A 16743-nucleotide genomic window follows, 5' to 3' on the forward strand; every position below is an offset into this window, starting at 1 on the left:
TAAATATAGAATTAAAATTAATAGTTCATGATGACAAAGTCACTGTTTTCCATTTTCCCAAGTAGTTTCCCTATTATTAAACTCATGCTTTTTGAAAGTACATGGCTGTGATTTTAACCAACATTATATTTAATTGTGTGTGTGTTATTAAGGTTTTCTTTTAGTATACAATTCAAAACTGTCAGTAGAAATGAAAAATGGGTTTTTATCAAAAATATTTATTAAAATTTACATAGTAAATGGAATCATTAAACACAAATCTGACATTATGGAATTAAGTGTCTTCTGGGAACATAAAATATAAAATTATTAAAAATGATATTGAATTGGTTAAGTGTATGTTCATAAGTACAACTCTACCAATTCCCCTTTAAAAGTCACATGGAATGAATCTTATATTCTTCTTTTGATCCACATTCTACAGTGACTTGTGGTAGTTTTGTGTACACTGTAAACACAACAACCATTGAAACTGGGGAGGATTTCAAAAACTGAGAAGGACAAGAGCATTGTGAACTCCAGTCATCTCATGCTTCATTAGTGGGCTTTAATTCATGTCAATCCTTATCCATGAACTCTAATTCTATCACTTCAAATAAAAGGTGAGCTATTTTGACATCTCACATCATGACTTAATTTGGAAGAAATAATCAAGTAAGATTCATAAGTATATCATAAGTAAACCCATTAGCATGTACCCCACATATTATCTGGAGGTGATAAGTGCCACCCTGATATGGGTATTGTTAAAAAAATAATTGATTTTGTTTAAATATTTTTAAAATGAGACTATAATTTAAATCCAGCAGCTCTCACCTCCCTCCTTCCCTACTTCCCATGTATCTGCCCTGAACTCCCTTTTGAATTATTAGCCTTTTTCTCCTACTGCTGGTATTTCTCCTGCTATCAAAATTCCTTAAGTGACTGGATTCCCAGAGTTCAGCCTAGTAGTTGATTGAGGATTTCTGATTCTTGTGCCTTCAATAACTGAATGAAGATGCTATAATGATTGTTGGGATATTCACCAATCTGATTACAGGGAAGGCCAGCTCAGGCCCCCTCGCCACTATTCCCGGGAGTCTTAACTAGGGCCATCCTTATGGATTCCTGGATATTTATTTACCTAGCATCAGGTTTCTCCTTAACCCCATACTGGCTCTTTCTCTATCATGGTATCTCTTTCAGGAATACATGAGTAAGGGAGTTCAAGATCATGATGGAATAATCTGCAGAGATATCTGAACTAATCTCATGGAAACTCGTGAACTCTAGACAGACAGCAGTGGACAATCCATGAGACCAAACTAGACCCTTCTTGTGTTTGAGACAGTTATGTACCTTGGTCTTTCTGAGGGACCCCTGGCAGTAGGACCAGGTGCATGAATAGCTTGTTGGAGTCCATTGTCTATGAAGGTATATCATGCTCAGCCTCAACACAGTGGGGAGGGGTTAGTCCAGCAACAACTTAATGTGCCCAACTGTGAAGATTCCACGTGGGAGCCTTTACCTGTTGTGAATGGATATGGGGTGGGATTGAGAAAGGAAAGGGTAGGAGGAGAGGTGGAAATGAGAACTTTGGTTGCAATGTAAAATGAAATTTTAAAAAATAAATTTAAAACATTGATTCATCTGAAGAAATTACACAACAAAATAATAACATATTACAATTTATCAAATCAATAAATAATTCTTTATAGACTTAAAAATCCTTCTTTGTCTAAGAATGAGGCTTGCTAATCTTTCCTCTTTCACATTAGCATGTTTAATCATGTCTTCCTTGTGCAGGTCCTGTTCAGGCAGCCTGGTTGAAAAATCAGTGACTCTGTCACTTCTAAAGCACAATTCAGCAGAAAGGCCCCATTAATTTGGCTCCTTTGATAGTTTTAAGGTGCTGATTACACTAGTATTGTAAGGAGTTGTTCAGCAATGTGCATCTATCATCCCTAGAAAAGTTTCATCTCTGCAATTTCAAATTTTTGTGCATTTCTAAAACTATGTATCAGCATATGTGTAAACTCAGTAACCACCACTAGATCATGCAATATTGTGAACTATCAGTTAATTACAATGTGTTGACACCTTAGCTGGAATGTACATGTACATTTAATGAATATATATATGTGAATTTATAAAGAATGTCAATGATTTGACATTCTGCTAAGAATCTTCCTTAAGGCAGTTTTAATGTCCTTATTCCTCAGGCTGTAGATGAAGGGATTCAACATAGGAGTGACCACAGTGTATATCACTGAGGCCACTGCATCATTTTTTGTGGAATGGGACAGAGAAGAGCTGAAGAACACTCCTAGTCCTGTTCCATAAAACAAAAAAACAATGGACAAATGAGACCCACAGGTGGAGAAGGTCTTCTGCTTCCCACTTGATGATGGTGATCGCATGATGGAGGAAACTATTTTAAAGTAAGAGAAAACGATTCCTGGAATAGGAATTAATCCAAAGATGGTGCCTATACTGTATCTGACAATGTTACAGATGATACTATCAGAACAGGCAAGTGTGAGGACTTCAGAAGAACCACAGAAGAAGTTAGAAATTTCATTATATTTCACAAAGTTGGAAAATTTTAATACTGCCATATAGTGCATCAGTAATTCCAGAAGACTAACGATAAAACACCCTAGAAGTAATACACAGCAGCGACTGGGATTCATAATGACCTGGTAATACAGAGGGTGGCAGATGGCCACAAACCTGTCATATGCCATCACTGCCAGAAGCATGTCATCCATACATCCAAATATAATAAACAGTGACATCTGTGTCAGGCAGCCCACATAGGAGATGACTGGGCAGTGAGTTTGGATGTCCGCAATCACCCTTGGAACAGTGGTGGAGATGAAACCAATATCAACCATGGACAGGTTGGAGAGGAAGAAGTACATGGGTGTGTGGAGATGGGAGTCAGAGCTTACTGTCAGGATGATGAGCAGGTTTCCAAACAGGGCCATGATGTACATGGACAATAAAAGGCCAAAGAGAACAGGCTGTAGGTCTGGATCCTCTGAGATTTTAATGAAGTGGAATTCTGGTAGAGATGTTGTGTTTTGCATGGTTTTATTTCTTGAACATCTTCTGGAGGAAACCAAAAATATTGTTAACAATGGGACCAGTAGACCCTCTTTACAATTTGAGTCAACTAAGTACATATATATAATAATGTGTGTGTATATATATATACATTATTTTCTCAAGTTTATTAGGACACCATTAATAATTACTCCACATTTTCTTCTTATGATATGTGTTACCTCTTATGAGACCCATGTTTAATACAGTAATCTAGAAGATAAGGTCCGAGTTACTACAAACAATTAGCCTGTCGTTATAGTAAAATAAAGAAAATACCTTTAAGACAAAACAGGTATTTTGTAGAAGTTTCACTTTACATGAACTGCTAGTCAAATAAAATAAAAAATTGAAGCATTTAAATATGCTTTTTCTTATTGCAGTAACATGGGGCAAAATTATTTCACTTGCATTATACCTGACAGTGTGAAGCCCTAGTCTCTAAGTAACAATTTATGACTCCTACCCAGGAAATATTTTTCAGACTCCAGCATCTTCTATGGTTTTCTTTTATTCTTTGACTTAAAATAATATTCTCAATTGAGGGAGATTTAATTCTTTGTTAACAGTTACTTAAAATTTTAAAACCATTTATATATTTATCCTTTATTTTTCTTAGTATATTTCAAATTTTGTAACTATGTCTTAGCTAGATCCACATTCTTACAGAACATCTTGTCCACAGCTGCTGAGTTGTCCAGTGATGTGAAAAATAATGAACTGTCAATAAATACAGTTGAAATTTTATGCTGCAAAGCATATTTGGGGAGATCAACTCCACATAACATCAGGAAAATATCTGGTATAAAAACATGACTTTCATGTCTCTGTGAAATGCCATTGACTTTTTGAAGTGCAGCCAGCTTGACCCAGGACCCTATTTTCAGTCTCCTCCTCCTAAGACAGTAAAGTGATTTACATGAGAGACAGGCCTGGTATGGATGTCCATGTTCTTACCTTAGCTACAGAGGAAATTTCAGATTCACTTTTAAGCCAGAGCACACTAAATTGCTTAAAATATAAAAGATTTAAAATATCAATAATGTTAGTGAAACAGAAACATGGGCAAATGGAGGTTTTTTTAGTCAAAGAAAAGCCCCATTTCTTAAAGAGGGATGCTATTGCAGCCCAGATACACGAAAGTGGACCTAGGACCTCCCACAAATAATGTGGAAGATTTTGATAGCCACCCATGCAGGGCCTCACTATCCTTAGGAGGAGGGTGGGGTGAGTTGGGTGTCTGTAGGGGGATGGGAGGATGGAAGGGCAAGGGAATGGGAGGATTGATATATAAAATAAGATTGTTTCTAAAATAAAATTAATAAAGTGGAAAAACAAGAAAAAAGTTCATGAACTTCATTAAACAATTTAATTAGAATATATCCATGGGAAATAAAATATTATACCTAATTCAACGTGGGGTAGAAAACACTGCATTACAATACTTTCTGACATTTAAAGAATTCAATTAATACCATCTAACTAATAATACTTCTAAAAGAAACTTACCATAAATAATCATAAGCATTTTATACTACGTATGTAAAATGTGATACTTCACAGAAATTAGAATTATGATAATGAACTTTGACTATTTGTGGTTCTGCATGATTTTATTTTCTGATTCATCTGTCTCAGTGACTGATAGGAATTCAGGGCACAGATTTTTCCAGTGATATTTCTATATAAATACCTATTGAAGTACATATAAAGAACCATTTTAAATTAACCGAATGCATGTATGATACTCATGCAACACAGAACATGCTGTCCCTAAAAGGGATTTCCTCATACTGAAGTGAGGTTCTAGGACTCTCTGTGAACTGCACAGGTATTAGCTGAATCACTGCCTCATGGAGAGGCAGACATTAGTTTTTAAGTTCCATATTTATGTAGGAAAACCTGAAAAGTGAGAATAATAAATTGACGTTTAAAAGGACCTATAAGTTGGTTAGGAAATATTAAACCACATAAAGTAGAATTAGCTGAAGGAGTGGCCACACTTTTCTTATCAGGAAGATCACAATTCTCCAGGATGACAGGATAATCTTGATTGACAGTTCAAAGCAGTCCTGGTCTGTCTCCACAGCACTATGGCAATAGTATACATTGAAAATCTCCCCATTTGTTCAAACTAAAAAATTTGAAAGTTTCATCTCCTTAAAACAAGGTTAATTACTCACAACCCAACTCGGAGCTATGAAACTATAAAAGCAAACATAGGTTTCTACCCTGTTTTCCTTCCTTTTGTCCATGAGCAAAAACAGGCATGCACTATTAGCAAAATAATTTCCCTCATTCGTCTTTAAGTAGTAAAGTGATTTTACCTGAACATATTGTTAATTTTGTCACAAAATTACTTAGATCATCCAAAAGCTCGTCTGACTTCTGCTACTCATACCAGTAGCTTTAGTTACCTTATAAAAATATGTTAACAGTCAGACTTGCAGCAATAGATGCCTGTGTTTATTTAATATTCAACATCTGATTGTTCCAATAAAAAAGTCACCTGGATACTCTGACCATTTTTCTGTTTTACACTATAAACTATTGTATTTATGATATTATCACATATAAGTATCACCCAATTTGCATAATGATTTTCTCACTTTTCAGATTAAAGACATACTCCTAATATGTGCCATCAAAAATGGTGAAATCTACCCAGTTATACTTCTTCCAATATACTGTAATATGAGATGCACTCACACGAAGAATATATTTTTATTTGTATTCAATAGTGAAGACAGTGGCTGTGGCTGGGAATCAGTGAATTGAGAGAAAATTTATGTTTTTTCCATTGCCACATGCTCATACAACAAAGGATAACAACACATCTCCATTTGTGAAATGAAAAAAATTTGCATTGTGTTTATTTTTCCAAATTTTAAATGCTGTAACTATAGAAAATGAGTTTACTGGATACTATTTCTAAAGGCTCTGGACCATAGAATTATGTGGAACTCTAAAGTAGGTCTTCACACAATGCACAAAATTGACCTTTCATTTCTCTTATGCCTCTACATTGTTTTATATTAGGGGAGAATATGTACAATTACTTTTGAATATTCTGATAATTCAGCTCTTAAATTCCACAGATGACCCAAACAGTCAATAACATGAAATCAAACACCAAAAACTTTTCTGGATCAATTTCTAACTCATATTCCTGAATAAAATGAAAATATACAGGGGACCAAATAATGGAAGTCAGTGTTTTGAGAGGACAAAGGGGTGATTTAAACTTTAAGATATGTATTGTTGTTTTCACATCTGTGACAACAACTCTTTACACCCTATGAGTTCAAAACCAAAAGGCAGAGGTAATAGATGATATCAATATATAAAAAATGATATATAAGTAGTAAACTACAAAAAAATAATGATGACTTGGTCATATGATAGTTAAAGTGTCTTACAATTCATAATAATATGTCCTAGTTCACATAAATAAATGGCAGAGAAAAAATAATTCAAAACAACTATGTCATTCTTTGTTTCTGAAGTGATTTGGTTTGCTTTTATTTTATATTTGATTATTTTTATATTTATAATTATAATATAGTAACATTTCTTCTGTCCATTTCACCTCTTCTAATCCCCTATATAACTCATGCCATAGTACTTCACATTCAAAGCTACTGTATCCATTCATTGCTATTTCACTGATATATGTATATATTCATGGATTACTAATCATACAGTTTTAAGGTGAGATACAAAGGTCTTGACAGCACGTATCTATTTAAGCTCTCATGCTTTCAAACTGCAGATGATATAGGGACTTGACCTCATTTTCTCATTGAAAACTTGCTGGCTGAGCCCCACAGTGATGAAGATACTGACAACAACAAAAATATCTGAAAAATAGAATGTAGTCTTTGTAGATCTAAAACTCAGGTACTTCAGAAGGTGAGAACAAATATGGATCACGGAAACTAGAAAAGCCTGATTTGAACTCTTGTTTCAATATTTTGAGACAGTTCTGAATGCACCTTGACTATATAACTCACGGGTCACACAGCAGATTCTATACATTCTATAAAGGAAAATTATAGAGAAGATTATAATTTTGGAATTTGGAAAATCTATTCAGAGGAAGTAAGATCCACAAAATTTAGAGCTCAGATATTCTACCCAAGGAAGACCTTAATAGTCACACACACATCATATCTTTCTTCAAAAGTATAATTACTGAATCACCCACACCAGCATGGCCATAGTACTTACACTGACTATGAAATAACATAGTTGGAGATATTTTCTTTTCCTGTTGGTCATAGGAGTATGGGGAAGAGACACTGGGGATAACTAAATGAGAATCGTGGACTACCATTGCAACAAAGAACATTAAAGTCCAGAGGCTCAAATTTTTATTTTAGTTACTGTATAATCATGCTATGCAAACTATCATAGCTCATATGATCATGAAGAAATGATCATTCTTGTAGTCTTGTCTTCAAACTCAATTCCCTCAGAACTTACGTGAGCAAATTTTGGGCCTGTGTGACCATGATGAAGGGTGGTGGATATGATGAACCTCCCCTGCTTCTTGACGGGTGATGACTCAAGCTCACTCTTGAATCCTGAAGGGCATATAATAGCAAGAGCTTCCTGATGCAAGAACACTGTAGAAAGAGCAAACAGTGTTATACACTCCTGGATTACAAAGATCAAGTTGACAACCTAATGGGACCTGCTGACTAATTACAATTAAGTAACCTTAGAAACTCAATGCACAGCACTGGTGAAAACTCATGCTGGTCCCCAATATTGCAATCTCTAGGGAATTCCTGGGGATAATGGAGGAAGTCCAAAAGATGTTGAATGTTCTCAAGAGGTTAGTATTGAGGTTATTATAGACATACTAAATTTTTCATTTCCCATTGTATTTCTTTCTGTTTGGACTCCCATTAGTAATTCTATTTTATTTTTATTGTTAATCTACAAATCTTTCTTCTGTGTATGCAGAAACCTGATTCTTTCTTGTGTTGCAATTCAAAGGCCAGAAATTCCCCATGTCTATTCTAAAGATTCCTGAGAAAGAGATCTCTGATCTCGGGGAATCCCACTCCTGAGGCTGATCTCTGCTTCTCTAAAGGTCTCTTCCATGCTGCTGTGTCAGTGGTGACTCCACTGACATGCATAAGACACTAGAACTCCATGACAATGATTACACCTGCTACTGGGGAAGGGGTCTCCTAGGCTCTTGAACACATCAATGAGACTATTGCACCTGCTCTGCTTAGAAAGAAACTGAATATTGTGGAACAAGAGAAGATGGAAAAACAGATCATTGACATGGACAGCACTGACAATAAATCTAAATTTGGTGTAAAGGCCATCATGTAAGTGTCCCTGTATGAAAAGCTGGTACTGTGAAAATGGGGGTTTCCCTATATCCTCACATCACTGACTTGGCTGGCAAACCTGAAGTCATCCAATGGTTCCAACATCACAATGTGATCAACAGTGGTTCTCATGCTGGCAATGAGCTGCTCATGCAAGAGTGCATGATCCTGCCTGCAGAGTGTTCAGTTTTCTGGGAAGACATGCTCATTGGAGCAGAGGTTTACCACAACCTGAAGAACAGAACCATAACTCCAACCTTCTTTCTTTCTAGCTTGACACAATGTCTCACTCTGTTGCCCAGTCCAGCCTTGATCTCATGAGCCCCCTACCATAGATGAGTTCTCAACAGAGGACTTGCTATGTGTTTGTGTCTCGTTAAGTCCTTTAAGTGATACCAACACATTCTAAAGTTTGAGAGTCTCACTGCCCTGTACTTCTGTGGAAAAAGCTGTGACTAACAAGGCTCCAGAATGAATCCTGAACTCATCTCCTTTCCACAACATTTTACTCTCTCCTTTCCTTTCTTGGCTCAATACTCAGGAATCCTCATCAAATATACTCATTATGGAAACAAAGAAAATACTGATGTAAAGCTAATTACTTGCAATTCCCAGTTTAAAATTTTTTATTTTAATATTGAGGTGCTTTCCCATAGACTTTCCCCTCCCCCAATTTCTTCTGCTTTATTTTATATGTATGGATTCTTTGCCTAAATGTTTGTCTGTGTGTCACATGCACACAGTGCACACAGAGACCAGAAGAAGGTATTGGTCTAGCCATCATATAGGTGAATAGAAATGAATCCAGGTCTTCTGAAAGAACAGTCAGTGCTCTTAACCACAGAGTCATAACTGCAACATCTCTCTCTGTCTCTCTGTCTTTCTGTCTCTCTCTCTCTGATTCTCTCTCTCCCTCTCTTTCTCTCTCTCTCTGAATATCAAGGACAATTTTCTTTGTGTTTAAAGGAAAAAATCCAGAGGGCACTTTTGGGAGACAGGGTTTCTCTGTGTAGCTTTGCAGACCAGGATGGTCTCAAACTCAAAGAGTTCCACTTGCCTGTGCCTCCAAAGTGCTGGAATTAAAGGCATTAGCTACCACCACCTGGCAAGAGGGGACTTTTAAGAAAGGAAACCAGAGCGAGTCCAGCTTCAGGTGAGATTGGGTCTCCGCAGGGACCCCCGCCCAACACCCATCCCCTTGATCTTCTGGGCAGCTCCTGGCATCCAGAAGACCCGCCCACACAGGAAAGACATCAGCCCTTCCAGGACTCCAACCCTACCGAGTCCAGCTTCAGGTGAGATTGGGTCTCCGCAGGGACCCCCGCCAAACACCCATCCCCTTGATCTTCTGGGCAGCTCCTGGCATCCAGAAGACTGCCCACACAGGAAAGACATCAGCCCTTTCAAGCCTCAAACCCCAGCGAGTCCAGCTTCAGGTGAGATTGGGTCTGTGGCAGGACCCCCAACCAACACCCATCCCCTTGATCTTCTGGGGCCACTCCTGGCATCAAGAAGACCCACCCACAGAGGAAAGACATCAGCCCTTCCAAGACCCCAAACCCCATGTCAGCATCCCCAGCTTCAGCTTCAGGAAGGAAGGAGACCAGTGGAGACGGAAAGACCCCACCAGCACCCACTGGAAGAAGAGATGGGAAGAAGGCAGAATAAGAGCTCACTCAGCAATAGAAAGACCAACATTACCCCACCAGATTCTAAGGATCCAACACCAGCAAGACCCGAAAAGCACTACATAGACGAAGAAGAGGAGACAGACCTTAAAAATTATTTCATGAAGATCATGGAGACCCTCAAAGAAGAAACGAAGAAATCCCTTAAAGAAATAGAAGAAAAAACAAACAAAAATCCATGAAATGGGGTAAAAGTCAAGCCAAAAAATTCAAGAAATAAACAAATCTCTCAAAGAATCTAAAGAGTGCCAAGAAAAGACAACCAAACAAATGAAGGAAACAACTCAAACAGTTGAAGGATTGAAAGCTGAAATAGAAACGATAAAGAAAACACAGAACGAAGGGATGCTGGAAATAGAAAAGCTGGGTAAATGATCAGGAACTACAGATGCAAGTATCACCAATAGAATACAAGAGCTAGAAGAGAGAATCTCAGGTGTTGAACACATTAGAGGATATAGAGTCGTCAACCAAAGAAAATCTCAAAACCAACAAATCCTTAACACAAAATATCCAGGAAATATGGGACACCATGAAGAAGCCAAACCTGAGAATAACAGGTATAGTAGAAGGCGAAGAAATACAACTCAAAGGTACACAAAACATATTCAACAAAATCATAGAAGAAAATTTCCCTAACCTAAAGACAGATATGCCTATGAAAATACAAGAATCTTACAGAACACCAAATAGGCTGGACCAGAAAAAGAAGTTGCCTCGCCATATAATAATCAAAACATCAAACCTACAGAGTAAAGAGAAAATATTAAGAGCAGCTAAAGAAAAAGGCCAAGTAACATACAAAGGCAGACCTATCCGAATTACACCTGACTTCTCAATGGAAACGATGAAAGCCAGCAGATCCTGGACAGATGTCCTACAAACGTTAAGGGAACAAGGATGCCAGCCCACACTACTATATCCAGCAAAGCTCTCAATTACCATAGATGGAGAAAACAAAATATTCCATGACAAAGCCAGATTTAAACAATACGTATCCATGAATCCAGCTCTATAGAAAGTGCTAGAGGGAAAACCTAGATCCAAGGAAGATAACTACATTCACAAAGACACAGGCAATATATAATCCCACTTTACAAAACACCAAAAGAAAAAGGGAGGAGAAGCTACACAAAATAACTTCACTACCAATAAACCAAGCACAAACAAGAACCATCAATCAATGCTCATTAATATCGCTCAATGTCAACGGCCTCAACTTGCCTATAAAAAGACACAGACTAGAAGAATGGATACGAAGACCGAAACCTTCCTTCTGCTGCATACAAGAAACACATCTCAAAAAGAGATGTTATCTCAGTGTAAAGGGTTGGGAAAAGATCTTCCAATCAAACAGTCCCAAGAAACAAGCGGGTGTAGCAATGCTAATATCTAACAAATTAGACTTCAAATTAAAATCAGTCAAAAGAGATGAAGAAGGACACTTCATATTCATCAAAGGGAAAGTACATCAAGATGAAGTCTCAATTTTAAACATCTACACCCCAAATACAAAGGCAACTACATTCGGGAAAGAAACGTTACTAAAGCTCAAAATGCACATAAAATCTCACACACTAATAGTAGGAGACTTCAACACTCCACTCTCACCGCTAGACAGGACCTCCAGACAGAAACTTAACAAAGAAACAAAAGAACTAATAGAAGTTATGACCCAACTGGGTTTAACAGACATCTATAGAACATTCCACCCAAATACAAAGGGATATACCTTCTTCTCTGCACCACATAGAACCTTCTCTAAAATTGACCACATAATGGGAAACATAGCAAATCTCCACAGATACAAAAAAATTGGAATAACCCCCTGTATCTTATCAGACCACCATGCATTAACATTAGAATTCAACAATAACACAAATCGCAGAAACCCTACAAACTCATGGAGATAGAACAATGCACAATTGCACCATCCCTGGGTAAAGGAAGAAATAAAATGAGAAATTAAACACTTCCTCGATTTCAATGAGAATGAAGACACAACATACACAAACTTATGGGACATTTTGAAAGCAGTGCTGAGAAGAAAGTTTATAGCACTAAGTGCCCACATGAAAAAACTGGAGAACAGTCATACTAGAGAATTAATAGCACAGCTGAATGTTCTAGAACAAAAAGAAGCAAACTCAGCCAGGAGGAACAGACGCTAGGAAATAATCAAATTGAGGGCTGAAATCAATCAAGTAGAAATCAGGAAAACACTGAGAAGAATCAATGAAACAAAGAGTTGGTTCTTTGAGAAAATCAACAAAATAGACAAACCTCTGTCCAAACTAACCAAAAGACAGAGAGAGGGCATGCTAATTAACAAAATCAGGAATGAAAAAGGGGATATAACAACGGACTCTGAGGAAATCCAGAGAACCATCAGGGCATACTTTGAAAATCTGTACTCCACAAAATTTGAAAATTTAAAGGAAATGGACAATTTCCTGGATAGATATCACATGCCAAAACTAAATCAAGAACAGATAAACAATCTAAACAGACCTATAACCCCTAATGAAATAGAAGCAGTCATCAAAAGTCTCCCAAACAAAAAAAAAAGCCCATGCCCAGATAGCTGCAGTGCATAATTCTACCAGAAATTCAAAGAAGAGCTAATTCCAATACTCCTCAAAGTATTCCACACAATAGAAGCAGGAGGCTCACTGCCAAACTGATTTTATGGGGCTACAATTGCCTTGATACCCAAGCCACACAAAGACACAACTAAGAAAGAGAATTATAGACCAATTTCCCTCATGAACATCGATGCAAAAATACTCAATAAAATACTCGCAAACCGGATTCAAGAACACATCAGAAAAATCATCCACCATGATCAAGTAGGCTTCATCCCAGGAATGCAGAGATGGTTCAACATTAGAAACTCTATCAATGTAATCCACCATATTAACAAACTGCGAAAGAAAAACCACATGATCATCTCACTAGATGCTGAAAAAGCCTTTGACAAAATCCAGCACCCCTTCATGATAAAGGTCCTAGAGAGATCAGGGATAACAGGAACGTACCTGAATATAATAAAAGCAATATACAGTAAACCAACAGCTAACAGAAAACTAACTGGAGAGAAACTGAAAGCAATTCCTCTAAAATCAGGAACAAGACAAGGCTGTCCACTCTCTCAATATCTCTTCAATATTGTACTTGAAGTTCTAGCTACAGCAATAAAACAACAAAAGAAGATAAAGGGGATACAAATAGGAAAAGAAGAAGTCAAACTTTCACTATTTGCAGATGATATGATAGTTTACATAAGTGACCAAAAAAACTCCGCAAGGTTACTCCTAGAACTGATGAACACCTTCAGCAATGTGGCAGGATACAAGGTAAACTCAAAAAAATCAGTGGCCCTATTATATACAGATGATGAAGTGACTGAGAAAGAAATTAGAGAAATATCACCCTTTACAATAGCCAAAAATAGCATCAAATATCTGGGGATAATGTTAACCAAGGAAGTGAAAGACCTGTATATCACGAACTTTGTGTTTTTAAAGAAAGAAATCAAAGAAGATACCAGAAAATGGAAAGATCTCCCATGCTCTTGGGTTGGTAGGATCAACATAATAAAAATGGCAATCTTGCTAAAAGCAGTCTACAGATTCAATGCAATCCATATCAAAATTCTGGGACAATTCTTCACAGATCTGCAAAGAACAATAATCAACTTTATATGGAAAAACAAAAGACCCAGGATAGCCAAAACAACCCTATACAATAAAGGAACTTCAGGAGGCATCACCATACCTGACTTCAAGCTCTAGTATAGAGCTATAGTCCTGGAAACAGCTTGGTATTGGAACAAAAATAGGCACGTAGTCTAATGGAACCGAGTTGAAAGCCCTAATTTTAACCCATACACCTATGAACACTTGATTTTTGACAAAGAAGCTAAAACTGTACAATGGAGAAAAGAAAGCATCTTCAACAAATGGTGCTGGCATAACTGGGTACTGGTATGCAGAAAACTACAGATAGATCCATGTTTATCGCCTTGTACAAAACTTAAGTCCAAATGGATCAAAAATCTCAACATAAATCCAGCCACACTGAAACTTTTAGAAGAGAAAGTAAGAGATACTCCTCAACGAGTTGGTACAGGAGAACTCTTCCTAAACATAACGCCAGTAGCACAGACACTGAGATCGACAATTAACAAATGGGACCTCCTGAAACTAAAAAGCTTCTGTAAGGTGAAGGACACAGTCAACAAGACAAAAAGGCAGCTCACAGAATGGGAAAAGATATTCACAAACTCCATATCTGACAAAGAGCTGATCTCCAAAATTTACAAAGAACTCAAGAAACAAGTCTCCAAAACACCAAAGGATCCAATTAAAAGGTGGGGTACAGAACTAAATAGAGAATTCTCAATAGAGGAGGCTAAAGTGGCCAAGAGACACTTAAGAAAGTGCTCAACATCCTTAGCCATCAGGGAAATGCGAATCAAAACAACTCTGAGATACCATCTTACTCCTGTCAGAATGGCTAAAATCAAAAACACCGAAGACAATTTATGCTGGAGAGGATGTAGAGAGAGGGGAACACTCCTCCACTGCTGGTGGGAGTGCCAACTCGTACAGCCTCTTTGGAAATCAGTATGGAGATTCCTCAGGAAAATGGGAATTAATCTACCACAAGACCCAGCAATTCCACTCTTAGGCATATATCCAAATGAGGCAAATTCATACAACAAGAGCATCTGCTCCACTATGTTTATAGCAGCATTATTTGTAATAGCCAGAACCTGGAAGCAACCTAGATGCCCCTCAACTGAAGAGTGGATAGAGAAAATGTGGTACTTTTACACAATGGAGTATTACTTAGCAGAAAAAACAATGGAATCTTGAAATTCGCAGGTAAATGGATAGCACTGGAAGAAACCATCCTGAGTGAGGTAACCCAGTCGCAAAAAGACAAACATGGTATGTACTCACTCATATACGGATTTTAGACATGGATCAGGATAGTGCCAGTCTGCACTTCCACTGATAGAGAGTCTGGGAAACAGGAAAGAACCTAAAACATATGAATATATGCATAGTACTCAAGAGAAGAGGATTGAGACAAGATCCTCTGAATGGTTGGGGAACACGGCGAGGGGTGGGGGGAGTGGGAGCTGGGAAGAAGAGAGGGGGAGAAGAGGTAGAGAGAGTAGGTCATGGGGGAACAGGAAGTTGTGTGGGTGGGAGTAGAATAGGGGGAAGAGGGAATCATAGGTTAGAAGACAGATCAGGCACCAGAGTGACCTCGAGTGATCTAAAGGGATAACACCAATTGGCAAGTTAACAATAGTGGAGAGACCACCTGGAATGCCCATTCCTGATAATGAACTTGATGTCTATAACCATCCGGGAGCCTTCATCCAGTGATTAATGGAAGCAGAGGCAAACACACAATTAAGCACTGAACTGAACCCAAGGAATCCAGTGACAGAGAGAGGAGTGATGAGCAAATTGGCAAAGAATGGGCTGGCAAAACCAGCAGAGACAGCTGATCTGAACAGGGGAGTGCTCTTGGACCACAGACTGACAGCGGGAAGGCCAGCATGGGACGGATCTGGAATCCCCAAATGTGAGTGTCAGCGAGAAGGCCTGGGCAACCTATGGGGCCCTGAGCTGTGGATCAGTGTCTATCCCTGGAATAGAAACAGTCATCATGTGCCCATAGCACAAAGAGGGATGCTCTCTCTCAGCCTGGACTCTTAGGGGAGTGCCTGGACCCTACCCAGAGTGAAATGACAGACTCTAGATATCCCCTATGTGGAAGGATTTGGCAATAGGGTGGGAGGCTGGGGTGGAAGGGGAGTGTGGGAGGAGGGGAGGGAGAGGGAACTGGGATTGACATGTAAAACAAGCTATTTAAAATTAAAATAAAAAATGATAAAAGAAAAAAGAGGAAACCCATGCAAGTACTAATTAGGCCTGACCCTGCTTAGCTTCTGAGATGAGATCTGAAGCCTTGAGTGTGGTATGGTGAGCCAATTCAAACTAGAGGAGTCCTAAATGTATGACAGACACTTAAGACAGTGCTCAGCATTCTCAGCCATCAGGGAAATGCAAATCATTTTTGGCTAAAATAAAAAACACCAATGACAGTTTATGCTGGAGAGGATGTGGAGAGAGGGGAACACTCCTCCACTGCTGGTGGGAGTGCCAACTCGTACAGCCTCTTTGGAAATCAGTATGGAGATTCCTCAGGAAAATGGGAATTAATCTACCACAAGACCCAGCAATTCCACTCTTAGGCATATATCCAAGTGAGGCAAATTCATACAACAAGAGCATCTGCTCCACTATGTTTATAGCAGCATTATTTGTAATAGCCAGAACCTGAAAGCAACCTAGATGCCCCTCATCTGAAAAGTGGTTAGAGAAAATGTGGTACATTTGCACAATGGAGTACTATACAGAGGAAAAAACAGTGGTATCTTGAAATTTGCAGGCAAATAGATGCCACTAGAAGAAACCATCCTAAGTGATGTAACCCAGTCACAAAAAGACAAACATGGTATGTACTCACTTGTATATGGCTTTTAGACTGTCAGGGAGTCTGGGAAACAGGGAGGACCCTAAGACAGATATGCA

At 38.2% G+C, this 16743-nt stretch overlaps 1 protein-coding gene across 1 annotated transcript; it reads right to left on the reverse strand.

Annotated features, from left to right (window-relative positions):
* Positions 1-980: 980 nt before the first annotated feature.
* On the reverse strand, positions 981-3071 carry LOC121136355 (olfactory receptor 7E24-like). Its single transcript, XM_040736677.1, has 2 exons — positions 2152-3071; positions 981-1029 (listed from the first exon to the last, which is right to left on the reverse strand). The coding sequence occupies exons 1-2, from the start codon at positions 3069-3071 to the stop codon at positions 981-983; spliced, it is 969 nt and encodes a 322-aa protein (XP_040592611.1).
* Between the last annotated feature and the right edge of the window lie 13672 nt (positions 3072-16743).

The sequence above is a fragment of the Mesocricetus auratus genome, unplaced genomic scaffold, assembly GCF_017639785.1.
Source record: "Mesocricetus auratus isolate SY011 unplaced genomic scaffold, BCM_Maur_2.0 Super-Scaffold_100066, whole genome shotgun sequence".
NCBI lineage: Eukaryota > Metazoa > Chordata > Mammalia > Rodentia > Cricetidae > Mesocricetus > Mesocricetus auratus.

Bases quoted from the DNA above. Each gene is read 5' to 3' on its own strand.
- LOC121136355 (XM_040736677.1), bottom strand. From the start codon at position 3,071: ATGCAAAACACAACATCTCTACCAGAATTCCACTTCATTAAAATCTCA. The intron at 1,030-2,151 runs GTCAAATCATTG...CCCTGTAATCAG, and splicing joins AGGAAGATTCTTAGCAGAAT to ATTGGTGAATATCCCAACAA.